The sequence below is a fragment of the Ailuropoda melanoleuca genome, chromosome 17 (assembly GCF_002007445.2).
Source record: "Ailuropoda melanoleuca isolate Jingjing chromosome 17, ASM200744v2, whole genome shotgun sequence".
Classification (NCBI taxonomy): domain Eukaryota; kingdom Metazoa; phylum Chordata; class Mammalia; order Carnivora; family Ursidae; genus Ailuropoda; species Ailuropoda melanoleuca.
Window position 1 is genome coordinate 2,176,424 of NC_048234.1, and position 27,308 is coordinate 2,203,731.

The 27,308-nt window shown below is 58.0% G+C and overlaps 3 protein-coding genes and 1 long non-coding RNA gene across 10 annotated transcripts; 1 reads left to right on the forward strand and 3 right to left on the reverse strand.

The window, feature by feature from the left end:
- Positions 1 to 321: 321 nt before the first annotated feature.
- LOC117796961 lies at positions 322 to 8,702 on the reverse strand. Its single transcript, XR_004621758.1, has 3 exons — positions 8,366 to 8,702; positions 6,935 to 7,051; positions 322 to 2,764 (listed from the first exon to the last, which is right to left on the reverse strand). It is a non-coding gene; the product is annotated as an uncharacterized LOC117796961 (long non-coding RNA).
- Positions 7,836 to 14,965, forward strand: TNK1 (tyrosine kinase non receptor 1). 3 transcript variants are annotated; one of them, XM_034647134.1, is made up of 13 exons: positions 7,836 to 7,914; positions 9,084 to 9,279; positions 9,436 to 9,506; positions 9,635 to 9,826; positions 10,259 to 10,414; positions 10,531 to 10,814; positions 11,029 to 11,302; positions 12,467 to 12,561; positions 12,881 to 13,045; positions 13,266 to 13,345; positions 13,648 to 13,946; positions 14,030 to 14,125; positions 14,208 to 14,965. In XM_034647134.1, exons 2-13 carry the CDS (start codon positions 9,117 to 9,119, stop codon positions 14,319 to 14,321), a joined length of 1,989 nt encoding a protein of 662 aa, XP_034503025.1. In that variant the 5' UTR covers positions 7,836 to 7,914; positions 9,084 to 9,116; the 3' UTR covers positions 14,322 to 14,965. The 3 variants fall into 3 exon arrangements, with proteins under 3 accessions (XP_034503025.1, XP_034503027.1, XP_034503026.1); XM_034647136.1 differs by having other exon boundaries at positions 13,790 to 13,946; XM_034647135.1 differs by having other exon boundaries at positions 7,836 to 7,853.
- On the reverse strand, positions 14,958 to 19,669 carry PLSCR3 (phospholipid scramblase 3). 5 transcript variants are annotated; one of them, XM_019805105.2, is made up of 9 exons: positions 19,327 to 19,669; positions 18,938 to 19,116; positions 18,439 to 18,674; positions 18,296 to 18,338; positions 17,961 to 18,181; positions 17,550 to 17,711; positions 15,811 to 15,972; positions 15,601 to 15,670; positions 14,958 to 15,303 (listed from the first exon to the last, which is right to left on the reverse strand). In XM_019805105.2, the coding sequence occupies exons 2-8, from the start codon at positions 18,942 to 18,944 to the stop codon at positions 15,614 to 15,616; spliced, it is 888 nt and encodes a 295-aa protein (XP_019660664.2). In that variant the 5' UTR covers positions 18,945 to 19,116; positions 19,327 to 19,669; the 3' UTR covers positions 14,958 to 15,303; positions 15,601 to 15,613. The 5 variants fall into 5 exon arrangements, with proteins under 5 accessions (XP_019660664.2, XP_034503037.1, XP_019660662.2 ...); XM_034647146.1 differs by having other exon boundaries at positions 14,958 to 15,670; positions 17,550 to 17,639; XM_019805103.2 differs by having other exon boundaries at positions 14,958 to 15,670.
- A 6,034-nt stretch (positions 19,670 to 25,703) lies between these two features.
- Positions 25,704 to 27,157, reverse strand: TMEM256 (transmembrane protein 256). Its single transcript, XM_002924423.4, has 4 exons — positions 26,697 to 27,157; positions 26,367 to 26,398; positions 26,053 to 26,133; positions 25,704 to 25,952 (listed from the first exon to the last, which is right to left on the reverse strand). The coding sequence occupies exons 1-4, from the start codon at positions 26,779 to 26,781 to the stop codon at positions 25,809 to 25,811; spliced, it is 342 nt and encodes a 113-aa protein (XP_002924469.1). The 5' UTR covers positions 26,782 to 27,157; the 3' UTR covers positions 25,704 to 25,808.
- Positions 27,158 to 27,308: the final 151 nt, after the last annotated feature.

Consider the following 27,308-nt stretch of genomic DNA (forward strand, 5'->3'; position numbering starts at 1 on the left):
CTCCCTTTGCCCCTCCCCACCATTCATGCTATCACTCTCTCTCTCAAATAAATAAAATCTTTCAAAAAAAAAGAACCCACCAACTATCCATCCCTGGGCCTTATATCCAGAGATTCTGAATTTGGTGGTGTCAAATGGGGCCTCAGTTCATCTAACTTACAGCCAGCCAGCCAGGACCAGAACCACTGTTTTCGGGTGCCCATAAAGGTCCTGGGGATGGAGAGAGGAACGCCTACCCCTTCTAGGAAAGTACCTTCCATTTTATTGTACACATTCTAGTCCAGTCTGTTCGTTTTACACTCAAAGAGAGAGAGAGAGAGACCCAGAGACCATCTATCAAGCTCGCACAACTTGCCCAAGGTCAGACGACAACTCACTGATCCATTCATTTGACAGGCCTAGTGAGCGCCCAGCAGGCAGCTGTACTCCCCAGGCTGGGGGGAGAAGCCACGGCCATGGAGGCCCAGGCCCCACGGCTCCCCTCCCACCTGCAGCAGCTGCCTCCTGCCCCCCCTACACTGTACCCTCTTTCCAGGCCCAATATGTTGGAGTTGTCCTTGTTTTCACACCCGACGCCCAGTGGGTCAACCTTTGTGCCCCTTCTTGAAGGACCTCCAGCCTACCTGAGCCCTCCTCCTGTCCTGTAGCCCTCTGACTACAGACCCCAGTCTCCCAACGGTGCCATCGGACTGTCCAGTCCCCTCTCCTCCGCCACACCCTCCTGGGCCACACCGGTCTTCGCGAAATTCCACACTGCGGACGACCTCCTGTCCGGCGTCAAATGATGGTTCAGAGGAGTCGGGCTGCTGGGATTTCAGATCCTGGCCCTGTGTCTCACTGGGGCAAGTTACTATGAGGGCTCCATTCCTTTTTCCTCGTATTTGAAATGCAAATCATGTAATTCATTGATTCAATGGCTTTTTTTTTTTTAATTCTGTTTACCTCTTAACAGCTCTGAAGAAGCCCCCTTAAGTCGGAGACGTGTCCCGGCATAATGTTCCACATTACCATCGGTGATCTCTCACCCTCGGTGAAGTGTGGCAGCACGGACCTCACGGGATTACTGCGAGGTCCATATAAGTTCATGGACGATGCTTGGGACGGTGCCCAGCATGGACTGGGCCCTCATGAAGCATGAGCCGGTCCCATCTCTTGCTTAAAGCCCTTCCGGGGCTCTTCCTATGGAATGTGACCATGGCACATAGACCTGGCCGTTGAGCCTGACATTCAAGGCTGTCCATCCGCAGCTCCCCACGTCTTATGGGGTCTTCATCCCAGAGCCGACCCAACACAGCTCTAAGTGGGATCTCCACCCAAATGCCCCACGAGCCTCTCAGAGTCTCTGTGTCCAAACCCACTTCCCTCCCCGACCCTCCCTCCTCCTCGGCGTCTCGGCAAGGCCAAAAGTCTGCTGGACTTGCCCTTGCTCTCATGCCGCACGCGTATTTCCCATCCATAAGTTATCCTCCCTTGTGATCCTTGCTGGAACCCGGCCCCATTGTCCCTGGGGCTTTGTGTCTCAGCTCTGCCCACCCCACAGCCACACTGAATCACTCGTAGCTGCCCAAACCCTGTGTTTGCTCCTGGCTCCTTGCCTTTGCCTTGTTCGCATACCCCGATGCCCTTCTCCCTCGGCTCCGATGTCACCTCTTCCGAGAAGCCTGCTCTGAGCTCCTGAGGCAGAGAGGAGTGTCCCTTCCCTAGACGTCTCTCATGTGCCATCTGTTACATCAGGTTGGTGGTGTTTCTTTTAAAATCTTCCCTCTAGGGGGGCCTGGGAGGCTCAGTCAGTTAGGCGTCCACCTTCAGCTCAGGTCGTGATCCCAGGGTCCTAGGGTCTAGTCCTGCATCAGGCCCCCTGCTCAGCGGGAAGTCTGCTTCCCCCTCCCGCTGCTTGTGCTCACTTGCTCTCTCTGTCAAATAAATAAATAAATAAAATCTTTTAAAAATCTTCGCTCTAGACCGTGCACCCCCCTCTAAAGCCACTCCCTAAGGTCTTGTCTTCGCTCCCCCAGAGGCTGGCACAGGGTGACCCCAGGAATCGTCCCTGACAACTATGTCCCCGTCGCTGGCGCTCTGTGACGCACGCTCCCCACGTGAGCTCTTCTTGAGCACGCTGTGGAGTTTGTGTCTCTTTCCTGAGCCCCTCACCCAACAGGAGAGGCTACGGGGGGTCTGGCAGTTTTAAACAATGGCTCCTAAATTCCTTGACATGTCTCCTGTCAAGAGGTCGGGTCTATGCGTGCCTCCCTCTATTGCTGGCTGACCAACTGAATATGGCAGGAGTGACACTGGTCCACTTCCTGCGCCACGTCCTAGAGAAGCTGGCGACTTCTGCCCTCTGCTTCCTGGGACATCCCCTCCGAAGCCCAGTCGCCATGCTGTGAGGAGGCCCAGGCTACCTGGAGAGTCCACACTGAGGGGCTCGGTCAGAGGGCAGCATCGACTGTCCCCACATGAGCAATAATATAGCCCCCAGCTGTCAACCCAGCTTCAGACCCGGTCAAGCAGAGAAAATCTACCCCCACTTTGTCCTGGTGGAACTGCAGATTCTCCAACGCCGGAGCATGATCACACGGCCGGTCTATGCCGCTAGGTCTTGCTACCCGGCGGTAGGTCACTGGAACAGCAGGCAGGTAGAGGAGCCTAGGACTTGGCGCCGAAGGGCCCCGCGTTCACGGCATCACTGGCCGTGTTCTTCCCAGCTACGTGTCAGTCACCAGCCTCAGACTCAGTCAGGCGTGATTCCAAGCTTTTCATGCACCTGTATGTACAGCCGTGTAACAAATTATTCCAAAGCTTAATCGTCTGAAACAATAAACATGATCTCAGAGTCTCTGTGGATGCGAAATTCAGGAGCAGCTTAACTGGGTGGTTCTGGCTCACGGTTTCCCACGAGGGTGCCATCCAGATGTCAGTCGGGGTCGCAGAGATCTGAGGTCTGACCGGGGCTGGAGGGCCATCTTCCAGGATGGCTCACTCGAGTGCCTGGCAGGTAGGTGTTGGCTGTTGGCAAGAGACCTCTGTCCCGTGGTGTGGGGAGCCTCTCCATAGGACCCCTTGAGTGTCCTCATGACCCAGTGGCTGGGCTTCCCCAGAGCGGGGGGTTCAAGAGAGGAAGGCAGAAGCCAGGCTGTCTTGGACGAGCTCTCTCGGAATCACACACCGTCGTTTCTGCAATATCCCTCTGATGACCCAGACCAGCCCTGTCCCCAGGGGAAGGCACTGTGTCTGAAGGTGCTCGCGCTGAGCAGGGACTTCACCGGCCTCCCCGCTGGCTACCACACACGGCGACACACTTCATTCTCCAACGACACCACAGATAAATGCTCCTAATAGAAGCATCTTGAAGAGGAGGACACAGGGGCCCAGAGATGGGGAGTCACTTGCTCAGAGTCACAGGATGGCAAGTGATAGAATGGGGGTTCCACCTCAGGCAGTCCGACCCCGGAGGTGGGCTCTAAGCCACCGTGCCGCAAAGGCCCTGGGCTCCTCAGTGAGCCTGAAGGAACTGGGGGGTGGGGTGGGATTTAGGGTCGTTTCCACTTCAGAAAGCAAACCAGCAGATACATACAGCATGGTGGGCTAGTGAGTAAAAACTAGCGAGGCAAATCAACACGGGGAAAGGATGGGACCCCAGGAGCTGGGGGATGGAGATGGGGTGATGGAACGGGAGGGGTTCACCCCAGGGTCTAGGAAGAGCCAACCACGTGGAGCCAAACAGGGAAGGGGCACAGACGGGTTCACCAGAGAGTGCTCATGGGGGGTTCAGCCACTCCTCTGGGCAGCACTCCCCGCAAAGGAGCTCCTGGTGTCAAAAGTCTCCTTGGCTTCACCCTACCCAGATGACACTGTCTCACCCATCTGTTCAACACTTATCCCATGAGCCAGGCACTAGACTGGGCAGGAGAGACACAGCAATACCCAGGAAAGATCAAGTCTTTTTCTGCCTGGAGCTTGGAATGGAGCAGGGGAGACAGGCAAGTTACTGGCAAGGTGAGAAGAGCAATGACGGGAAGGTGCAGGGGTCTTAGGGTTCCGGGCAAGGGACCTGACCAGGGAGGGATAGGCTTCCTGCACTTAGCCAGATCGGGATCAGGGCGGGAGGACTTCCAAGCATAGGGAACAGCCACACACAGCCCGAGCAGAGAGAGAGGTACTTTCCCCTGGTGAAAGGTTGGCATAGGTAAGATGGCAGGGAACAGCCCCATGATTTCAGCCATCAGAGCAGGAAGGGAGGTGCTAAGGGGGCACTCTGATGGCTCCCAATAGGAGAGGAGAGTTTTCTGCAGAGCGATGGGCCCTTCCCCCACCCAAACCCAAGCCAGTAGGTGGGGAAGATTCCAGGGGGCCTCCCTGCTTACCCTTCTGGTTCCCAGCCCTCTGGGGAAAGACTTGGCTGGCGGTGTGAATGTGTTCATCCTTCTCGGATTCAGAGCCCGCAGGGCAGGGCCGGGGTTGGGGAAAGGCAGACAGAGTGGGACTGGTGCCCGATCTGTGCCTCCGGGTTTAGCAGGACGCCCCATCTCAGCTTGGAAGGGATGCTCCCCGAGGGTGGTCGGGCAGTGCTTCCCCACACAGGTGGGATGAGAGAAGCTTAACTTCAGAAGTAAGAAAGGGATAGGGAGAAGGGGAGGGATACAGTGGCCTCTGATACCCTGGGTTTTTTCCAGGCTAAAGACAAAAGTGGGGCTGAGCCTCTGTGTCTGGTTTCCTGCTGGAGCATAGAGGACCTAGGCCTAGAGTCCAGTTGATAATCTTCACCTCTTCTCCATTCCATTGCCAAGGCCTATGCAGGGCCAGCCTCTCGCCCCTGAGCCGAGGGGAAGAGCTTCTTCCCTGAGCGCCCTGCTCTTCCTCCCTCCCCTTTTCCCAGCTGCTCATGTCTCTCCTCTGCTAAAACCTTTCAGTGGTTATCAGAGCCCTCAGGTCAGCCCCAAGCTCCTGCCCATGTTCTCCAAGGCCCTATAGAATGAATCCAGCCAGGCCAGGGATCATGTCTATTTGTTCGCCTGGGCCCCAGAACCTGGCACAGCGAAAGCTTGCTGAAGGATGGACTGACTCCTGGCCCGGCTTCTGCCAACCCCTCTGGCTGCAGCTCCCTTCGTATACCTGCCTATCCTCTACATCTATGTGTCCCACTCCCGGAGGACCTCTAGTGCTCCCAGATCTGTGAAGACACCGGACATTCAGAGAAAAAATCAAGTGTCACGTGCTCTTTCCCAAAGAAGCTCATGGAACCATGTGATTCCCACCAAGAACTTGGACAACACCAAGACGAATCTCAAAAACATGTTGATTCCAAGAAGCCAAATGCAATTACAGTATGTGACTCCATGGATAAGAAGGTTGGGAGCATGCAAAAGTGATCTATGGGTTTTAGAAATCAGAATAGTCATTGCCTCGGGACAATGGAATTGACTGAAAATAGACAAAAGGCAAGTTTCTGGAATGGTTGAAATGTTCTGGGTCTTTATCTGCATAAATACACACATACAGTGGTTGAAATGCATTGACCTGGGGCCCTGGGTGGCTCAGTCAGTTAGGTGTCTGACTTCAGCTCAGATCATGGCCTTGGGGTCTTGGGATTGGGCTCTGTGTCAGGGCTTCATGCCTAATTGGGACTCTGCTTGTCCCTCTGCCCCTTCCTGTCCCCCTGCTCATGCTTTCTCTCTCTCTCTCTTAAATAAATAAAAATCTTTAAAAAAAAAAAAGTGCATTGAGTTATACAGTCAAATCTGGGCATGTTCCTGAATGTAAGTTATACTTCAATAAAGTACTGTCAGCATACAAAGTATATGAATGTTCATTGAATATAACAATGACAAAACCCCCCCAGAGTATGGATTAAACAGCACAACAAACATAACCAAAGAGAGAATTGGTGAACTGGAAGACGGACCTAAGGAGATTACCTGGATTGTCACACTGACACAAAGATTGAAAGATATAGAAGAGAGTTTCAAGGACATGGAGGACAGAGTGAAAAGGTCTAGCATACTTTTTTTTTTAAAGATTTTATTTATTTATTTGACAGAGAGAGAGACAGCCAGCGAGAGAGGGAACACAAGCAGGGGGAGTGGGAGAGGAAGAAGCAGGCTCCCAGCGGAGGAACCTGATGTGGGGCTCGATCCCAGGACCCCGGGATCACGCCCTGAGCTGAAGGCAGACGCTTAACGACTGAACCACCCGGGCGCCCCAGGTCTAGCATACTTCTAACCAGAGTCCCCAAAAGGGAGAACCAAAGAATGGAGGAAACAAAATATTTGAGGAGATAGTAGCTGAGAATTTTCCAAAACCGATGAAAGATATGAATTCATAGATACAGGAAATACAATACACTAATCAGAATGAGTAAAAAAGAATCCATACCTAGATACTTTGTAACGGAACTACAAAATGCCAATGATGTCTTAAAAGCAGGGAGAAAGGACAGATCCCCGACAGAGGAATGACAGACAGAGCAGACTTCACAAACAGTACGCACGTACCTATCACATGCCTACACTGTCCCAGGTACTGAGGACACAAGGATGAGGGGCGCCTGGGTGGCTCAGTGGTTGGGCGTCTGCCTTTGGCTCAGGTCATGCTCCTGTGGTCCTGGGATCAAGCCCTGTGTCTGGCTCCCTGCTCAGCGGAGAGCCTGCTTCTCCCTCTCCCCCTCCCCCTGCTTGTGTGATCTCTCTCTCTAATAAATAAATAAAATCTTTTAAAAAAAAAAAAAAGGAAAGAAAGAACACAAGGATGAACAAGACAGATCCAGTCCGTACCATGTGGACCCCACAGTATGTTAGGTACGTCGGATGTGGAGGGAGCAGTTATGGTGTGATGAGCTGGCCTCCTTAGAGGGCAACAGAAGGCAAGGAAACCAAACAGGTTGAACTGTGAACTACGACAATTTTCCCATCAGTGCTGGAATATCCTGTGTGCTTACCAAGATGGGGTAGGCTTTTCCCTCCAACGGGCTCTGCGGACAGCTCACACATCCATCCCTGGGACAGAAGGAGACAGGCCAGATGTCCTGAGACTCGTGACTTCCTCCCCAGGACCCCTGAGGGAAAGGGAGAGGGATATTCCTCCTCAGAGCCTTCTCCAAGGTTCTAGACTTTGTCCTGTGGCCACCATCCAGGTAGCCGGTGTGCAGAGACTACATGGGGGAAGGAGGGTTGAACCAGAATGAGGCCAGTTAAACGCCAGTGATGGGGAGGAGTGCCCTTGACCACTGAGAGCAGGTACCAAGCTGGGATGGGGGTTAGAAGCCCAGCCACACACAAGACCTCCCACATATTCTACCCTAGGGAGCTCCCCAAAGGGTCGCTTTCTGGGGTGGCACACTGGAGCGACGTTCAGAGCTGGGACACAGACAATGGCTCCAATCTTAGACTCCGTGTAGGCTGGGGGCCGACTTCCCGCACCAGCAACACCTCTCTGCCCTAGCTCCGTTCCAAAGCGCCCTGTGCCACCCTGCCTCCCTCCACAGGAGGGCTAGGGACGCTCTCGCCCCTGCTAGGGGTGAGGGACGATGTCCTGTTCGGCCTTATATTCCCAGGGCCTGGACCGAATTTCTCCATCTGGTTCTTATTCGTGTAAGGGGTGGGTTTCTGGCCGGGAGAGGTGAAAGATTTGGGGAGAGGGGCATGGGGGACAGGTCCCCCAGGAGCAAGTCTGAGAGGGATAAAAAGGTCTTTGAATGAGGCGGGAAAGGGGTGCGGAGGAGGAGAGAGGGAAAAGACTGGAGAAGGGTTTCTCGGGGTCTGGCTAGGCGGAGGAGAGAGCCCGCCGGCCGTCCCGGGTCGGGGGCGGGGGGGGGGCAAAGGAAAAAAAAAAAAAGCCGCCGTTTCCGCCTTCGCCAGGTGAGGGTCCCCGGAGCGGGGACGCCGGGGGCTGGGGCTGGCGGAGCAGCCGTCGCTTGAGGTGCGTCCGCGGGTGCCCTCTTCGCCTCCCCGCCCTCTCCCTCCGCCGCCCCTTTCCTTCTGCGGCCGCCTTTCCTCCCGTCCCCCTTCGCGTGCTTTCGCCTCCTCACCTTGCAGGCGATCCCGGGTCTCCCTGGGTCCTGGCCTCCCTCCTCCCCCGCGCCCGATCCCTAGTCCAGCCCTTCCTCCGGGTGTAACTAAAGTGGGGGTGGGGTGGGGTCCAGGTGCGTATAAGGGAGAGTGTGGTGCAAGCAGCCGGCGCCCAGAGCACCCGGCCCTAGTTAACAAAGATTGGTGGAGTTGCCTGGGAGTCAAGTTAGATTGAGTGACTCAGGCGTGCGGGCAGGGCTTCTGTCCCTGGAGCTGAGCGCAGGTGGGTGTGGAAGGGACTGTGCTCCTGGTAGCACCTGGCCCTGTAGGCCTTACCTGAGCTTAGCTCAGCCTGCACTTACCCGCTGATCACAAATGCCCGATGTGATTTCAAGCGTCGCCGCCTGGGGCGCGGAAAAGGCTGTGAGCCTGGCGTCTCCGTGCTGAGGGGTGGTATGCCTGCGTAGTTCAGGTGTGGCGTGTGTTCCTGTGGACCTTGATGTCTCACACACGTAGGGCGATATATCTCGGAGGCAGCGAACCAGAAAGTCACAAGTAGGCGTACTGTGAAAGGTTATGTGGCAGGAAGCCTGGGTGTTTCGTGGCAGCCTTCTGGAATGTCTCGGACTTGAAAGGCCATGGATCTGGGTGTCTCAGATTCTTTTGCAGCATGTCTGTAGGTCTCAGTGTGTGTGTGTAGCAGTGTTTCGAGGGTGGGAGGCAGTGTACCTGTGTGTGTGTGTGGGGGGTTAGCATATCTGGGCATCGCTGGCTGGTATGTGGTACCCGGGTGCCCCTAGGGGTACCGGGGCAGGTGGCTTCCTATCTCCAGAGTGAGCAGAGGAACATACCTCAGGCCTGCAGAACACTAAAGTCAGGTGTGAGGTGAGGACCGTATGTAGGTCTCAGGTACCAGGAGCATTTTCCCTGGGGTTTGAGTGAGTGGCCGGATTCTTGGCTGTCTTTGATGCATCCCTCCCTCTGCATCTGAGTGTGTCTGATGGGTGGGGGGTGGAGCTGGAGACCCCGTTTCTGCTGTTTCGGCGTCTCAGCGGCTTACCCTGGGCTCTGTGTCTGGAGGTGGGTGCGTCGTCCTCGGGGGCTCCTTCAGACATGCTCCCCGAGGCGAGCTCGCTGTGGCTGCTTCGGCTGCTCCGGGACATCCAGCTGGCCCAGTTTTACCGCCCCATCCTTGAGGAACTTAATGTTACCCGGCCGGAGCACTTTGACTTCGTCAGGCCCGAGGACCTGGACGGCATCGGCATGGGCCGGCCTGGTAAGGGACCCCTGGTCTCATCTTCCCCACACTGGGACTTTCTAACCCCCTTCTCCCCCCCGCCAGCCCTCTTCTGGTCTGTAAATCCTTCTGCATCCCCCTGCCCCCATGGCCCATCGTGTGCCCCCCACGTCCCCTGATTCTGACCTTCCCCAGCCCAGCGCAGACTGGCCGAAGCTCTGAAGAAGCACCGTTCGGGGCTCAAGTCAAAGAACTGGGTCTACAAGGTGTGCATTTGGGGGTGTGGGGGGGCAATAGACTTAAAGGGCCAGCTTAGGCCCGGGAATGGGGTGGGCTGAGCGGCAGGGAGGCACGTACAATGCTCTACACACTTGATTTCCCACCCCTGCTTCAGATCCTTGGGGGTTTTGCCCCTGAGCAGAAGGAGACCACCCCACCTTCGGACAGCCACCTGTCCCTCCCTGAGCCGGAGGGGGGACTCAAGTGTCTGATCCCGGATGGTGCCGTGTGCAGAGGGGAGCTGCTGGGCTCCGGCTGCTTTGGAGTGGTGCACCGAGGGCTGTGGACACTGCCCAGCGGCCAGAGCGTGGGTATCTGGGGAGCCTAGTTCATTCTGGATGCTGGGGCCAGCTGCCCCTCTGGTCTTTTTCTTTCTTTCTTTCTTTCTTTCTTTTTTTCTTTCTTTCTTTCTTTTTCTTTTCTTTTCTTTTCTTTTCTTTTCTTTTCTTTTCTTTTCTTTCTTTCTCTTTTTAACTTCTGGCTGCCCCCTGTCCTTCACGTTGTCCCTGCTCCAGCCCTGGCACAGCTGTTCCCTAGGGTGCCAGATAGTGTCCTTTCCCCCCACCCCCCAGGTCCCAGTGGCTGTCAAGTCCCTCCGGGTGGGTCCTGAAGGGCCCGTGGGCACAGAGCTGGGGNTTAAATTCTGGCTGCCCCCTGTCCTTCACATTGTCCCTGCTCCAGCCCTGGCACAGCTGTTTCCCTAGGGTGCCAGATAGTGTCCTTTCCCCCTACCCCCCAGGTCCCAGTGGCTGTCAAGTCCCTCCGGGTGGGTCCTGAAGGGCCCGTGGGCACAGAGCTGGGGGACTTCCTTCGAGAGGTGTCCATCATGATGAACTTGGAGCACCCACACGTGCTGCGTCTGCACGGCCTCGTGCTGGGCCAGCCTCTGCAGATGGTGAGCACACCCGGACCGCGGCTCCTGGGGCAGGGGTGCGACGGCAGGGTGGGTGGCCAGCGTCCCGGGGGGGCTGGCGGGCAGACCCCTGCTCACAGGGCGCCACGCTCCCGCAGGTGATGGAGCTGGCGCCCCTGGGATCCTTGCACGCGCGCCTGACCGCCCCGGCCCCGATACCCCCGCTGCCCGTGGCCCTGCTCTGCCTCTTCCTGCGGCAGCTGGCGGGGGCCATGGCATACCTGGGGGCCCGCGGGCTGGTGCACCGAGACCTCGCCACGCGCAACCTGCTGCTGGCCTCCCCGCGCACCATCAAGGTGGCCGACTTCGGGCTGGTGCGGCCGCTGCGCGGCGCCCGGGGCCGCTACGTCATGGGCGGGCCCCGCCCCATCCCCTACGCCTGGTGAGAGGACGAGGGGCGCCGATCGGGGGCCGATGGGGAGGGCACCCGGCTGGCTCGGGGCAGTGCGGGTGCGCCGCGCCTCCCAGGCAGGCCGGGACGGGGATTCTGGAAGGGCTTGGGAGGGAGGTCACCGAGGACGGTGACGGCGCCGCGGAAGTCGCGCGCTGGGCGGGGAAGAGGGCCCCGGGCAGCAGGTTCAGCTGAATTTCCGCAGGTGTGCGCCAGAGAGCCTGCGCCAGGGGGCCTTCTCTTCTGCGTCGGACGTGTGGATGTTTGGGGTGACGCTGTGGGAGATGTTCTCCGGGGGCGAGGAGCCCTGGGCAGGGGTCCCGCCGTACCTCATCCTGCAGCGGCTGGAACAGGACCGGGCCCGGCTGCCTCGGCCTCCCCTCTGCTCCAGGGCACTCTACTCCCTCGCCTTGCGCTGCTGGGCCCCCCACCCCGCCGACCGGCCTAGCTTTTCCTACCTGGAGGGGCTGCTCCAAGAGGTGGGAGCCCCTACCTCCCCACATACACCCCATCTCACTTGCCCGTTTTCTCCCAGGGTTGCACGTACAAGACTAACAGATACTCCTGGGCTGGGGTCTGGGACAGACGGACAGATTTGGGCTCTACCTGCAGGGCGCTTGGAGCCCTGGGGAGGCTGCTTGGTGTACAGTGATGCAGGCTCAAGGGCTGGGGGCTGGGGCTGGGCCGGAAAGGGGGGAGCACAGAGCAGCAGGGTGCTGGGGGTGTCTACAGACAGAGGTAAGACAGTTCAGCCGGCAAGCAGGGAAGGCAGCTGCGGGACCTCAGGGGTGCATGCAGGAGGGATATGGAAGGAGTGATAGGTAGATAACCAGAGCTAACGTAGGGCGCTCAATCTGTGGAGGGTATGGTGCTAAGACATTTACACGTGTCTTCCTGCACGATCACCTCCTTCATCCTTACAACCCAGAAAGGCCACTATCTCGTGGCCTTTACTGATGTGGCAGTTCAGGCATTGACGGTTGAAGTGGTTTGCCTAAATTCACACAGCAAGCGGAGGAGCCCTCGTAGGTCATTGAACCAGTCAGATGACCCGAATCACTGAACTCTGTTGTTGAAGCTTAGTCTTTACTCTCAGGGTACCTGGGAGCCATGGAAGGGTTTTGAGCAGGGGAGTCACAAGCCAACTTTACATGCTCTATCACTCTGGCGTGGTGCATGAAGGGATGGGAGGGAGGACACGGAATGTGGCAAGAGCAGGTAGGTGACAGTGGCTACAAAGCAAGAATGAAATGATGCCAGATTCAGGGTCAAGGCAGCGGGGCCTTGGAAATGAAAATTTCCAGAGGACCCGGGAGGCAGAGCTGTGCGTGGAGTAAAAGCAGTGCATGGGCGACTCTCACCTTGGTTCTCCTAGGTAGAGACAGGGCCCCCCTAAGTTGCTTCCTGACCCCTGGGCTATGTCCAGGTTGGCATGGACTCCAGGTCTGCCTCCCCTGCTGGATCACCACCGGGGGACAGGGACAATTCCCGCCTCCCCGGGCCCAGGACCGAGGACTTAGCTGGTATGGGTTTGATTGGTGGGTACATCCACAGAGAGGAGTCTCCTTTCTTCCCTGCACCTACGAAATTACCCTTCGGACTCAGGCCACAAGCCCTGCCACCCTTTCCTTCTCCCTCTGCAGGCCTGGCCGCCGGAGGGACGTTGTGTGCGGGATGTGACAGAGCCAGGCGCCCTAAGGATGCAGACTGGCGACCCCGTCACCATCATCGAGGGCAGGTGAGAGCCTCATGCCTCCCACATGTCCCCAGGAGGAGGACTCCCAGCCAACCTTCCTGACCCTGGTCCCGATTTCCTGCTCCCCAGCTCCTTGAACCCTGGTCCTCTGCGTCCCCTCTTTCTCCCGGGCCTGGAGAGATCTGCTACCATTGTGGCCTCCCGCTGGAGCCACCAAGCCCATAGAGCCCTTTTGTGTTCGGGAGAAAAAAGCCTCGCTTCCTTCAGGCAGATGCAGCTCCGTGGCACACAGCTCGCGAGCTGAATGTGGGCCCAAGCCCAGCCCCCACTGCACCCCCTCCACCAGTGCCTCTTCCCACAGCCCCGACTCCGCAACCTGGAAGGGCCAGAATGGCCGCACATTCAAAGTGGGCAGCTTCCCAGCCTCGGCGGTGACGCTGGCAGACGCGGGGGTCTCACCAGCCACCCGTCCAGTCCACAGGGTCTCCCCTGCCCAGGGAGAGCGACACCAGGGAAACGTAGATGGGTGAGCACCCAAAAGAGTGGGGGGGACGCAGCTGGGCTGGGGGACCAAGTCTAGCAGCTTCTCTGGAAGGGAGGCTTGGGGAGGGGGCCAGGGCAAGGCTGGACTGGCCTCCCAGCTAGACCTTCCTCTCTGGGTCTCTGCCTGCCTGGCACGGGAAGGGACACTGCTAACCGGGTGGGGTGGGCGTGTGGAGCGTGAACGGGCTCACTCTCTGCGACAGGGACAGAGGGAAGGCAAAGCTGCGGGATGTACCTCCAGCACGGGCCGGGAGAAGGAACGTGCCCCTGCAGAGAATGAAAGGTGGGTGCGGCTGGGGACCCGGCTTCCGGGGTCTCTGAGGAGATCAAGAGCGACCCTCCGATCCTGCCCCTGCCCCGAGTCCCGACCTTTGCATAGCTGGACTTCAGGATCTGCCCACTCCCCCTGCAGCTCCTGCCACCTTGGCTCTTCGGGGCCTCCGCTGCCTGGGCTCGGGTGTCTGCTCGGCACACCTTACTGTGCCCCTAACTGAGGGTCACCCCGAAAACCGCACACAGAGTGGGGAGGAGCCAGGGCCCCGTGTCTGGGCTTCCTTTCAAGCTCTTTTTTTCTCAACCGTACAGTCATTTCCAAGAGTCTGGAGTCCGTCCTGTCCCTGGGCCCCCGCCCCACAGGGGGTGGTTCGAGCCCCCCCGAACTTCGCCATGCCAGAGCTGTGCCTCAGGGACCCCCAGGCCTGCCATCCCGCCCTCCCTTTGCCTCCAGCCCTTCTCAGCCCGGCCAGCCCCCCAGGGAGCGGCCTCCCTGGCCCAAGAGAGAACCCCCCCACAGTCATCCCTCAGGAGCACCTGGAGCTAGCAAAGCCACCGTCCCCTCCGGAGGCCTCCTGCCCGACCCCGAGTTGCAGAGGAGGATTATGGAGGTGAGCTCTCCCTGAAGGGGCCTAGTGTGCAGAGAGGGCTCCGGGCTGGGGTAGTGGCCTGAGCAAGGCTCTGTGCCCTGCAGGTGGAGCTGGGCGTGCACGGAGTCACGCACCAGGAGTGCCAGGCAGCACTAAGGGCCACTGGGGGAGACGTGGTTTCTGCCATCCGGAACCTCAAGGTAAAGCCAGACCCTGCTTTCGGGTTCCCACTGCTCCCGCCCTGGCCCCCAGCGCTCGCTGCCCTCCCTCCCGCCTCCGCAGGTGGACCAGCTCTTCCATCTGAGTAGCCGGTCCAGAGCGGACTGCCGACGCATCCTGGAGCACTACCAGTGGGACCTCTCCGCTGCCAGTCGCTATGTCCTGGCCCGGCCCTGAGTGCTGCCCTCTTGGGCGTGGATACCAGCCTGGATTGAGGGCCTGGCCATGTGGGACTAAGCGGAACCAGAATGGGTCCTACCAGGGCAGAGTTTCCCACCTGGAGAGATCGTGCAGGTTGGCAGGTACAGGAGGAGCCCGGGGCCGGGCCCTGAGAGCATCTCCCCTCGTACCCCTTGGCCTCTGAGGGCTCCAGCCCCGTTGGCTGGTTCACAGAAGGATCTAGTCCAGTCTACCTACCATATTCCCAACCAAGAGGGCTTGAGGGACAGAGCTGCCCCACATCACATGCACAGGAAGCTTCCACTTGCTACAGAGAATGAGCAAGTGGGCATTCCGGACCTCGGGAATAGCCATCCCGAGTGGCCGTCAGCTACCACACCGGACTCTGTGGGACCAGCCATCTTGGATGGTAGAGGCAACCAGACTGATTGGGGGTATGTGGCCCAAACTGCCTTGGCTCGGTCCAGGGCCATGATGAAGGATGACGTTGCCCTCTTGAACTCAAGGACACTGGCCCTTGGCAGCTTGGATGATGAAACGGGCCAGCCCCCTCCCAGCCCAGCTGTCCGATTTCCCTTGGTTTCTTCCCGCACCAACTCTTCTATTCTCTCCCATTACATACGTCTTCCAGTATCCAAAAAGTTACAAAGTTTATATGAATATGACATACAAAGATGCAGCCTCCTTCCCAGGATGGGGAGAGGATGGGGTGCTGGCGTAAGGCACGGGAGCTGCAGTGAGCGCTAGCTGTGGGCAGGGCCCGAGTGGCAAGGAAGTGGGCACCGGAGGGTAGGCTGTTGACGGGGAGGCGGGGATCCCCGCAGAGGGCCACAGTCTGAGGCCGAACTCACTGGCCAAGCCGGTGTGGGGAGAGAGTGGTCATACCCGCCATCTTTGGTGGTGCGTCCCTTGTCACATCCCAGCTCTGTCAGAAAACCCCAGGGCTCTGGATTCCACAGACCATGTCTGGAGCAGAGGCCTGACAGGGGAGGAGAGGAAGGGGAGGGGAGGGAGAGTCTGAAAGCCGATATGCCTGTGTGCTGGGGGCTCGCCAGTGGTGGGAGGTCGCGAGGGAAGGGCTCTCCTACATACCCTTCTCTGGGGTCCAAGGTGAAGGAGGCCAGGGAATTAGGGTAGGGGTAGGGCACTGTGGCCCCTAAACTATCAGGCATCCCTGTCTTCCCCTGCAGTGCACATCAAGGGAAGGGGGTGCCTCTGAGGAGGGGCTGGGACAGGCCGCCATCTTGGATCCCGGTTGAGGTGATGGTCTCCTCACCCCGAGGTGGCCTCTAACTGGTGATGGCCGAGGGCCCAGCGCCTCCTCGCTTCTCGAAGAACATGTAGTCCTGAGGAGAGGGCACTGTCAGGAGAGGGCTGGGCGGGCCTAGCTCAGCTCTCGCACCCCAGGTCAGGCACCGCAAGCTCCCATAAAGTCCGTGTCCCTAACCCTCTCTGAGCAGGAGGCCAGGCGGGGCAGCCAACTCACGATGAGGAATGTGGCTCCCAGCAGCACTGCCTTCACCCGCACGTCCAGATCCAGGGGGAACTGCAGGCCAAAGTCATCCGCATCTGTGAGGGCCTCTCGGAGCAGCCCCCCCCACTGCTTGCTGATGCGGCCTACGCTGCGGGATTCATCCGGGGTCTTCACCTGTGGGGGGGGGCAGGACCCAACTGGGGAGGATGCGACTGATCCCCCACCATCACCCCGCAGGAACCGTGCAGGCTCTCCACTCAGGGAATCCTTCCAACAGCCTTGGCTTTCCATGTGACATGGGGGGAAACTGAGGCACCCTAGGTCACGCTGCGTGTGTATAGCAAAAATCAGAATTCGAGCTCTGATGGGTTGCTCTTGAAAGGCCATCCAGGAGAATGGAGCATCAGTGGGAGACGTGGAAGCGCGATGCACTCGTCTCAGTGAGCGGCTGCCTGCTGGGTTTGTTTGGGTTACCAAAGTACTGGCCACCCACGGCTGGCGCAGTGGGTGCCCTGAACACAGTGACCTGGTCAAGAAGGGCTGGGCAGGCTGCGCTCTATCAGCCAGCCAGGCTTCTGGAAGGCTGTGGCTGCCCGAAGGGGTGCCTTTTCTCTAATCTGCAAAGTAGGAAGGGCCTTGTCCAGCATCGCATGCAAACTTCATCCACAGGGGATCCAAGCCCAGCTATGGGGGTGTGGGGGTGGCAGTAAGTGGCCTGTGAGGACCATGGACTTCCACGGGCTTCTCCGGGCCCAGCAGCAACAGGCCTTGCTGCCGCGGGTGGTGATTCACAGTGATTCCCTGGTCCTTTCCCTAGGCTTAATCTTCAGTGGCTAGAATGATGCCCTTCCCCTCGCCTTCCCCCGCTGCCCCCCAGGCTGGGGCACTTCCTGCGGACCAGTCTCAAGCTGGGCAGGGCCTCTCCTGGCCAACCCTGGGGTCCCAAGTGCAGCCCCACATAGAGATCCTTCATAATTATGTAAAAGGGAAACTGGCCCTGTGACGGCCCCGTCTCCACGTTCCCATCCGGAGCTCGCCTCGTGATCTTCCCATCATGCAACCTCCACCCACCTACCAAGGTGACTCGATTTTTAAAAGTAGGCTTAGGTCAGACACCTCATCAGAAGCCTTGGAAAGTCTGCGGGCTTCTACCTGTTATTTCTCCCTTATCTGCACTGGTGATTATCCCTTAAAGAACTTAAGTGTCTGTGAGATGCCTCTGTCTTCTAGAAACAAAGGTACGTCCCCAGCTGCACCCTGAAAGTGTCACCACTTGGGTTCTCCAGGTTGATGCTAGAAATGCATGATGACAGGGATGTCTATCACCTGGATTCCAGGCTGGAGGGGCTGTTTGGACTTCTAGGTTGGCAGGGCAAGCCACAGGATCTTGGCAAGTTAAACTGCTGCCTGCTCCCGGGTCTGGGCTCACAAACTCACGCGTAGCAGCCACACGGGGCCAGCCCACAGCGGACTTGCCCGCAATCAGGCCTGGCCATAGACGCTTCCACACAGGGCTGCGGGCAACAAGCAGCATTGGTCCTTAAGATGAAACCCTCTTTGCCAAGCTTTCAGTTCGTAAGAGCACAGGGGCGTGCCTTTCTGAATGGAGGGTCACTGCCCGTGTGGTAGGAGTCACAGTGGATTTGGATTGAGGAGCTCAGGGTCTTGACCTTCGTGTTGGCCTTCCTGCCTCATAGAAGCTGCCATCTTGATTTATGAAAGTCCCAGGAATCTCCCCCTATTCCTGGTACCTCAAAGTTGGTGTCCGTGCCACAGCCACAGGTCCAGCAGGGCCCCACCACGCGCAGGACCGTGCGGCGGTCCGCATCCTGGATGGAGAACTTGGGGAGGAAGGGGTGCCAGGTCTGTAACACGTGGCCAATGGTAGTGCCAGGGGGAGCCTGGACTTCCATCTGGAGTGGGAGGCAGACAGGGTCACTGCCGAGCCAGGGCCCCGCCGCCCAAGCTCTCACCAGTCAGGCTGTCACCTGCCTCCCCTCACTGACCTCCCATCCCACCTGCCCACGCCCACGCCCACCCGGGCCGCACTACATCCGGCGCCTGCGCCTCATTCCGAGTGGGCCACGTTCTGTCAGTGGTCCTCCCCACGACGGCCTGCCCCCCACCCAAAACCCTCCTTGGCCCCAGCCCTCCCCGCCCACCTCCTGGAGGCCGCAGGGGCAGCAGCCACAGCCACAGTGGAGGGGGCGGAGCAGGCGGAGCACCTCCCGATCTCCCGCGTCCACCACGCGGACACGCAGGGGCCGGCGGGCGCCGCAGCACAGACGCGCGCAGCAGTTGCTCTCCTCGGCCGCCTGACCCACGGGCTGTCCGGCCCCCGAACGCAGCTCATACCGGTTACACGTCTCCCAGCCTAGGAACGCTGCCGGGCGGGGGGACACGCTGAGACTCAGGCATGGGCACACACCCCACCCCGCCAAGAGCCCACTCTCTCTGCCCCCTCCACGAGCCCCAGCCTACTCCTCCTTCCACTCACTTTCCACTCGCTCAGCCTTCTGGTGAATCAAGATCTGATCGATCTGCAAAGAGAGTAGGGTGGGCGCCGATGTCAGCTGGCCGGCCTGGATGCCAGGGTCCCCTCCTCGCCCGCCACTCCTTCCCTTCCTCCCTCCCACTCACCTGCACCAGGAATTCGAGGCCAGAAGGCACCCCCGGCAATGGCAAGAACGGGACACCAGGCCCCGGGGCTCCCGGACCGGGCGAGGGGAAGAGAGAGAAGCCGGGCGCAGGGGCGGGTACGTGGGCGGGCACTGGCGCCGGCCCGGGCCCGGGATGCAGCGCCGGCTCCGGATACCCAGCGGTCACAGGGTAAGGAGGTGGGGGTGAAGGGGCGTGCCCTTTGGGGGACAAGTAGCCTGTTGGGGGGGACAGGGGTGGATTAGAAAGGGACCCGCGGCCTCATCCCCCTTCCCCTTAGGCCACGGGCCGCGAAGCTGCGGGGGAAACGCGATGGGAAGAGGCTGAGAAAGATGGGGCGGGGGAGCAGGGCGGCGGCTCCCGGGAGGAAGGGAGGGGCCCCGCGCAGCCAGTCGGAGCACATTCCCGGAGGATGTGTTCGACGCCCAGCTCCCAAGTCCGTGGGGGGATAACGGAGACCCTCAGCCTGGCGCCCACTTACCTGCCATGGGAGAGGGGCGAGAGTTCGCGGGATGCCGGGGTGTCCGGAGGCTTAGTTTTAGAGGTGGAGGCAAGTTCGGGCACAGCCAGACAGACACAGAGACAGACACAAAGACGGACAGGCAAACGCGGAGAGGCAGCTGCGCCCGGCGCCGGCCCAGGGTCTCTCGGGCGGCGCCTCTGACTCAGGGAGAAACCGAAAGTGTCAGCGGGCAGGGCGGTACCTGGGACCCTGGATTCCCTCGGGGGCCCCAGAACCGCCCCCTCCCTTTGTTCTCCCATTCTCCGCGGAGGCGGCTGTGGGCAGACGGCAGGACAGATGGACCCGCGGCTCGACCAACGGCCCGACCTCCAGGGAGGACTCCTGACCCTTCGGTGCCCCCCGCTCACCTGAAGCCCCTAGAATAGCTGGGGTGCCCAGCACTCGGTGGCTCACAGGAGCTCGTGGAGGCGGGCCCGGGATCTGACCCCGCCCCTCGACCCGTCCAGGCCCCGCCCCGCCCGCTCTGGGCGGCGCGCCTGCGCAGAAAGGAGGCCGGCTCTCCGCCGGGCCGCGGACCGTGGACCGCTGTCTTCTCCGGGCGGTCGGCCTCCCCCTCCTCTTCCGCTCTGCTGCCCCAGGCCGGAGAAGGCTCGCCTGGGGAGGGCCGTCGGCGGAGACCTAGCCCTGCGACCCCGCCAGCTCTGCGGGTGCGGAGGGCTCAGTGTCCCTGGGTGGGAAGCGAGGGCAGCTTGCGCGGCGCTGGACCCCAGGCTCCTCCTCCCAAGGGCGGTTCGGGCCCCGCTGACGCAGCGGAACACCCTTCACACTCCCTCATTGGCTTCTAGGACTGGCCCCCGGCTCCCTTTCTGCCTCCCGGGGGCTGCCTCGCGGGCTCCTCTCCGTGACGCCGCAGTCACCCACACAGACACCTCGCAACCACAGTACTGCGTGCAGGAACCCCTGGCCACGTGGGTGACAGGCCGCCAAACGGTGTCAGCAATGAGTGCGCGCAGGGAGGTAGGGGGTCCAGAGGAGGCAGCGCGGTAGGCAGGAAAGCCCGGGTCCTGAGCAGAGGCCGGCAGGTGTGAGGAAGCCCTGAGCCCTGGGCCCCATAGGCCGAGCGGCAAGAGCGGAGTTTAGAGAGGGAGGCCAGCCCACGTGTACGGAAGGCCTGGCAGGAGCCGGGACCTGGCCTCAGGGACCGCAGGGAGCCCACCGAAAGATTTTTTTTTTTAAAGATTTTTTATTATTTATTTATTTGACAGAGATAGAGACAGCCAGCGAGAGAGGGAACAAGTAGGGGGAGTGGGAGAGGAAGAAGCAGGCTCATAGCAGAAGAGCCTGATGTGGGGCTCGATCCCACGACGCCGGGATCACGCCCTGAGCCGAAGGCAGACGCTTAACCGCTGTGCCACCCAGGCGCCCCTCACCGAAAGATTTTAAGACCCAAGGAGAAGGTCAAATTTGTGTTTTAGAAAAACCGCTTAAAGCGCAAGGTGGACCATGGAGGCCCCGGGCTGGGTCGCTGACAGCCGGGAGGAGGGGATGCTGTGTCAGTGCGGACAGAAGTGGCAGATTGGGGGTACTTAGACAATAATATAGAACTTGAGGGCTGAGATGTGGAGGTGAGGAGTTCGGAATGACCCCAGGTCCCTGTCTGGTGACTGGGCAGGCCGAGGTGTCACCCCTCAAGATGGACAGGGAGAAGCAGGTTCGGGGGTGGGGCTCCTTTGCCCCTATGTCCATGTTCCTCTGGGCTGGTCAGCTGCTCCCAGAGCTTCCGTCATCACGTGCTTCAGACCCAAGTGCCTGACCTCTCCCCTGGTATCCCTTAGCACCTCAGTTTGGACATGGCCCGAGCCCTGGGCCAGCATCCACCGAAACATACGAACATTCAGTTATCCAACAGAGATTTAGTGAGCACCCACTCTGTGTCAGCCAGCATTTGATAGGAATACACAGCAGGTTTTTGTTAGTTTTTTTAAGATTATTTATTAGAGGGACAGCACGAGCAGGGAGGGGGGGAGCAACAGACGCAGAGGGAGAAGCAGGCTCCCCGGTGACCAGGGAGCCCCATGCGGGACTCGATCCCAGGATCCTGGGATCATGACCTGAGCTGAAGGCAGACGCTTCACCGACTGAGCCACCCAGGCGCCCAGGAATATACAGCAGTGACAAAAAGAGATTAACAAAAATTGCTGATGTCCTGGGGCTTGTGTTCTAGTAGAGAAGAGACCGCTAATGTACAATACACTAGAAGACAGAAGGTGACAGGAGCTCTGAAGAAAAACAGAGTAAGATGAGGAGGGTACAGGGCGGTGGGCAGCGGCTGCGAAAGACGGTGGACGAGGAAGTTACCGCCAAGAAGGTGGTAGTCGGGCAAAGACCGAAAGAAGGTCAAGGATCAAGCCAGGCCGACTTCTGGTGAAGAATGTTTCAGGCAGAGGAAACGACAAAGGCAAAGCCCAGAAGGAGAAGTGTGTCTTACTTGCTCAATGACCAGAAAGGAGGCCAAAGTGGCTGGCATGGAATGAGCCAGGGAGAAGTGAGAGAGGTCACAGGAGCCTGGATCACATATGGCCTTGCAGACCATCGGATTGGACCCTGAGTGAGATGGGAAGGGTTGCAGGGTTTGGACAGAGACATGAGACTGACATACTCAATCAGGGGTCCTCAGCTCTGGCCACAAGAGAGAATCATCTGGGTGCTTTACAAGATACCTCTGCGTGGGCCCCAGGTCCTATAAAGCTCAATTAGAATAGCCGGGGTAGGGGCGCCTGGGTGGCACAGCGGTTAAGCGTCTGCCTTCGGCTCAGGGCGTGATCCTGGCGTTATGGGATCGAGCCCCACATCAGGCTCCTCCGCTATGAGCCTGCTTCTTCCTCTCCCACTCCCCCTGCTTGTGTTCCCTCTCTCGCTGGCTGTCTCTATCTCTGTCNAAATAAATAAAATCTTAAAAAAAAAAAAAAAAGAATAGCCGGGGTAAGGTGCAGACAGTAGAACTTTTTGAGAATTCCCTGAAGATTTTAATGTGCAGCTAAGGCTGAGGACCACGGTGATACAGGGTCCCTATCAGGCTGCTTTGTCCAGAGTAGGCTGTAGGTAGGCAAGGCCAGAATGATGTTCTTGCAGAAAGCTAGGTGGGATGTGATGGTGGCTTGCACCAGGGGCCTGAGTGGTAAAAATGCAGGTGGTGAGACGTGGTCAGATTCTGGTTACAAATTTAGCCAACAGGCCTGGATGGTTTGCTTGGATACAGAATGTGAGCGAAAGGGCAAGCAAAGCTGACTCTGGTTGGGCCCAGGAGGCCCTTCGTAGTCGGGCTCTGTTCTTCCTGTTCTGTCATTTCCTGCCTGCCCACTCCACCCTGAGCTCCAGGAACTCCTGCTCTCCCTCTTGACTTGTTCTGTTTTCTTCTGGTGAACTATTCACCAGAATAGTTGCTATTCTGCTATTCACCAGCAGCTGGACAGAAGCCTTACCAGTCCCCCAAAGCAAAAGGAGCCCACCCTAGTATCTACATGTAACACTGATCTCATTGTATCAAATTGTTTTTTGCTAGGGTCTGTCTTCACTGCTGAAGTCTGAGTGTCTCCGGTGTACAAGAAGGAAAGAACTCTGGGAGTTGGACAGAAGAGAGTTTGAATCCCAGCTTACATCGGGCTATGATACAGAACAAGTTGCTTACCCCTGCTAGCTTCACTTCCCGCTACCTTGTAGGACCCTTGAGAACTGGACACAATGTGCAGCAATAATAAGGACTAATTACCAAGCAGGCCTTGCTTATCTTGGTTCCCCAAGAGCCCCGCCCCCTGGCAGGGTCAAAGCTAAGGTATTAGGGATCACATTACAGGGAGGGAGGCCGTTCTGGATGTTGGGGTCTCCTCCACCTGGAGGTTGCCTGCGCCCCACACGCTGCCTGGGGTGAGGGATGGAAAGGCAGCAAGGGCCCTGGACTGGGAGCTTGGAGCCTGGGGATTCAGTGCTGCTCTGCAAAGGGCACTCTGGGCCACTCTGGGGGTCCCGCTGAGGTTGTATTTTAGTCTTCACTAAAATGAAGAAATATCCTGATCTTCTACTGATACACCTCAAATCATGCCTCCTCCCTGGATATAAATTCTTCCGTGGCTCCCCACTGCCCTCAGAAGAGTGCCCAACATCTCAGCCCAAGGCTCTCCACCATTTGGCCCCTAGAATCCACATTTTTCACTCTGACCCCCTCCTGGTCTTCAAGCCAGCCACCGGGAATTCTTTTTTCTTTTTTAAGATTTTATTTATTTATTTATTTATTTTTATTTATTTGACACAGAGAGAGAGAGAGAACAAGCAGGGGGAGCTGCAGGCAGAGGGAGAACAAGAAGCTGACTGCCCGCTGAGCGGGGAGCCCAATGCGGGACTCGATCCCAGGATCCCGGGATCATGACCTGAGCTGAAGGCAGATGCTTAAGTCACCGAGGCGCCCCTGGCCACCAGGAATTCTTTCAGGTCTCAAATGCACTGGGCTGTCATCTGCTTCAGGGCTGCCTCAAAAGCTCCTACCTTGGTCTGGAACACACCTCCTCCCCCTTCGCATCACCGCGTCCTTCAGGTCCCCACAGAACATTCTGGCACACTGCAGCTGCTACAGGACTTTGGAGCTCAGTAGGGACTAGGGCGGGAGACAGATTCTAGGTTTAAAAGTATTCAGATCACACTAATTCAGAAAGGTAGTGTTCAAGTCACATGACTCTATGGTATGCCATTCTCTCCTCTTACGGATTACAGTTAAAAGAAAAATTAACTGAAAAAAAAGTATTCAGATTGTAATTGAAGATACAGGGCTCAAGATCACCTAAAAATCCTCTCATTTAGAGAAATGGTCCACACTTTTTAGAATGCACACCTTTAGAAAAGTTAGGCACACGCCTCCAACATACCACACAGACCTGCAATTGATGAAACATACACAGAAATGGAAAGTGACAAGGCTGACGTTAAAGTATGCATACATAGGAGTTCTAACTTCCATGAAAATCTGAAAACCATGGATTTAAACTGGGTGGCTGAAGGAGAAGCCAGCAGAACAGCCGCGGCGAGAGGGAAAACCAGGAGTGGCGTCAGAGAAGCAACAGGATGTGTTTCAAGGACAGTGTGGCCAACTGTGTCCAATGCTGCAGACGCAAAGAAGAGAGACTGAAAGTCATCCATTGGATCAGGCAACCAGGATGTCCTAGCGATCCATGGGATCCTTCCAAGGGGTTTATGGGGAAGAGACCGGGTGGAAGACTGGCTGGAGTTGGGGAGCTGAGTAAACCTGAGTCCAGATCTTCCCAACTACCTGCTTGGTGGTGTCCCAGGCATTTCAGAAGCAACCCGTCCAAAACTGACCTACTGACCTGCCTCCCCCTGATCTGCCCCTCTCTCTGTTTTTCTCATTGGAGTAACAGCATCTCCAGCCAGGTGTATATACCAGGAGTCTCCCACTCATTCACGCCTTACATCTGGTCCATCAGCAGGTCCTAGCAGCACTACCTTCAAAATACATTCTGAACTGGACCCTCTTCCACCCCAAGCCAAGTCACCACCATCATCTCATACCTGGGCCTCCTGACTTCCTTCCTCCCATGGCTTCTCCAGGTCTTCTAAACATATACATCAGATCCTAGCATTCTCTTACTTTAAACCTTTCACCCATTTACTCCTGTGTTACACAGGAATTCCAAGTGCCTCATCCCTCCGTGCAAGGCCTGCATGAGCATCTGGGGCACCTCATCACCACCCACCAGCCACACTGGTTTTGCTCCTTCTCCAACGCACCTGATTTTCTCCTGCCTCGAGGATTTTGAACTGCTCCTTTCTGGTCCATTTCGAAGGCTCTTCTTTCTGCCTAGAATACACTTCCCCTCCAAACTTGTACTCGGTTAGCTCCTGCTTCAATGGGACCTCCTCTGTGAGGCCTTCCCATCTAACAGAACACTCCCTCCACTACCCCACTGTCCTCCTGCCTCCCTGTTCTTTTCCTTCAAGCACAAAGCACAGCTCGCACCGACACATCCGTATGTTGAGTTGTTCAAGTCCGCTTCTACTCCTAGATGGCAAACTCCACGGGGAGAGGATGGCGTCTGTCTTGTTCAGAGTTAATTTCCTTGTAATGTGTGTCTGAGACGTGATGAACACCTAATGAGCCCTGGCGGCCCCCTACATCTCTTCTGCCTTCCTACCTGCTGTGGGTGCCGCTCCCGCCTACCTAGCCACCTTTTCTCACTCTCCTGCCTAACTCAGAAATTCCGCCCACCCCACACTGAAGATCCGGGAGCCCCTTACTCCTCCCTCCCCCACCTCTGTCTCTGTTCACGGGCTCCTCCACACAACAGAGCTCTTTGAAGGATCACCTCAAGCACTGTGAAGCATTTTCTGACCCACGATACATGATGATCTGTCCCTGTGTTGGACCCCAAAGTATTTTACAACTAACGGCCTCCCTCCTGTGCTGCCTTGACTGCTAGAGTGAGGGCTCAATAAATTTGTGGGCTGACAGGGCTGAAAACCACCTCCCGTACCCTACAGTACCTTCAAGTTCTAGTGAGTATCAGAACCACACGATAAGCTTATTAGAATACAGAATCCCGTGCCCCTAAGTGCACTTTGGTAAGACTCTGCATTATTTCAAGCACTCTTTATGACTCTGATGCCCACCGGTTTAAGAACCTCGTCACAAGTTAACCTGAAGTGAACAGAATCCCCAGACCCAAGATTCAGTCTTAGGAAAGCGAGGGAGTGCAGAGGTTGACAATCCCTACCCTTCTTCCTCCAAGATGAACAAAGACTCAAGTTCTTTATTTGCCTTTCTTTTAATCCCTTCCCTGCTCCAACTCTCAAAGAAGTACCCAGAAATCGAACACAAGGAAGCTCAAAGAGCCAAGGCAAGCCAGCCCAAGATAAGCAGGCCCCCTCCCACAGGGGCCAAAGTCTGGATGCTGGGGTCTCCACTCAGAGCCTGGTAGTAAAAGCTGGTGCAGAATAAGGTGGTTCCAGAGGCTAGCAGTAACCCGGCCTGAAGGAGACACAAGGAAGAATACAGGCCAGTAAGAGAAGGGCAGACCGAAAGGGAGCGGGTGGGGCTCGGTCAAGGCTGGGCACGGGGGTAAGATTACCCAGAGGGGCTTTCTGCAATGGGGCACCCCTAACAGGGCCAGGCTGTGTATGAAGTGGTGTTTGTTGGCCTTGTCAAACAGCTGTAAGAAAAAGAGAAAGGTGGGTCGGGGTGGGGGGTGCATTTCCTAAGCCACTCTGGAGCCTGGATCCCGTTTGGCCCCCAACTGAAGTCCCGGCTGGCCTCTCCCTCAGGCACCCACGGCTCAGGCTGGCCGCGCTCGGCGCTCCGGAGCCCCACGCTCCGCCCCTCCCCTGCTTCCCGCGGCGACCCCAGAAACCCGGAAGCTGGGGAGCCCCAGCGCGGTTACTTCACCTCCTTCCCGTAGGCATCCGGAAACTGGGCGCCTGTGGACGCAGAGGCAAAGGTTACCAGTCCGAGCACCGGCCTCGACCGCCCCAACCCCCGGAGGGACCCAGATGGACACTGGAGATAAGGAATGTCCCCAGGGGGGTTCTGATTGGTGGGAACACGCATGGGCACTTCTGGGAACCTAACTGGACCGGGCTGGGGGGCTTTAAAAGGGTTAGGGCTCCGAAGGCTGTCTGGCACTTCCCACAGACCCCGCCCTTGCACTAGACGCCCACCCCCTTCCGCCAAAGGTCGTCGCCAGCGCAGTGTGAGCTCCATCCCCAGCCCCCTGACCGTGCGCGCCGTAGGAGGCCAAGCCTAAGGCCCCGGCTCCGGACAAGGCGCCCAGGCGGCGGAACGCAGCCCCCAGGCCGGCCATGGCAGTGGATGGTCACGCGCGGGACCAACACCGCCCAGGCCACCCAAGAGGCCAGCCAATCCCGGCCTCCCATGCAAATGATGTCCACAGGTGCCCAATCCGGGCCGTGTTCATTTCAGCGTCCAGGTCCTCACCCGGGTACTTGCGCCTTTGTAAAACCTCTGCTGAGTGGCGAAGCTGTCTGGCGGGCGGAGAAACGAGAACCAATTAGGGGCGGAGGAGCGGGACAGTGAGGGGCGGGGTTGGGAGGCGGGACTAGAGGATTTGCGTCACGGATTGGCCCACTTTCAAAGTTGATCGTTTCTTCTAACACCTACCCCCCCCACCTCCGGCCAATTTCCAAAGATTCCCGTCCCCACGCAAAGTTCCGCCCCTTTCCCCACTGGCTCCTCCTTTTCAGCTTTAAACCAGACCCACTCCCAAAAAGAGGCGGCCGCTCAAATAGCCAAGCCCCACCCATCACCGCCAGACCCCGCCCACCGTCGAGATTGCCCCTCCCATATATGCAAGACCCCGCCTTCTTCGTA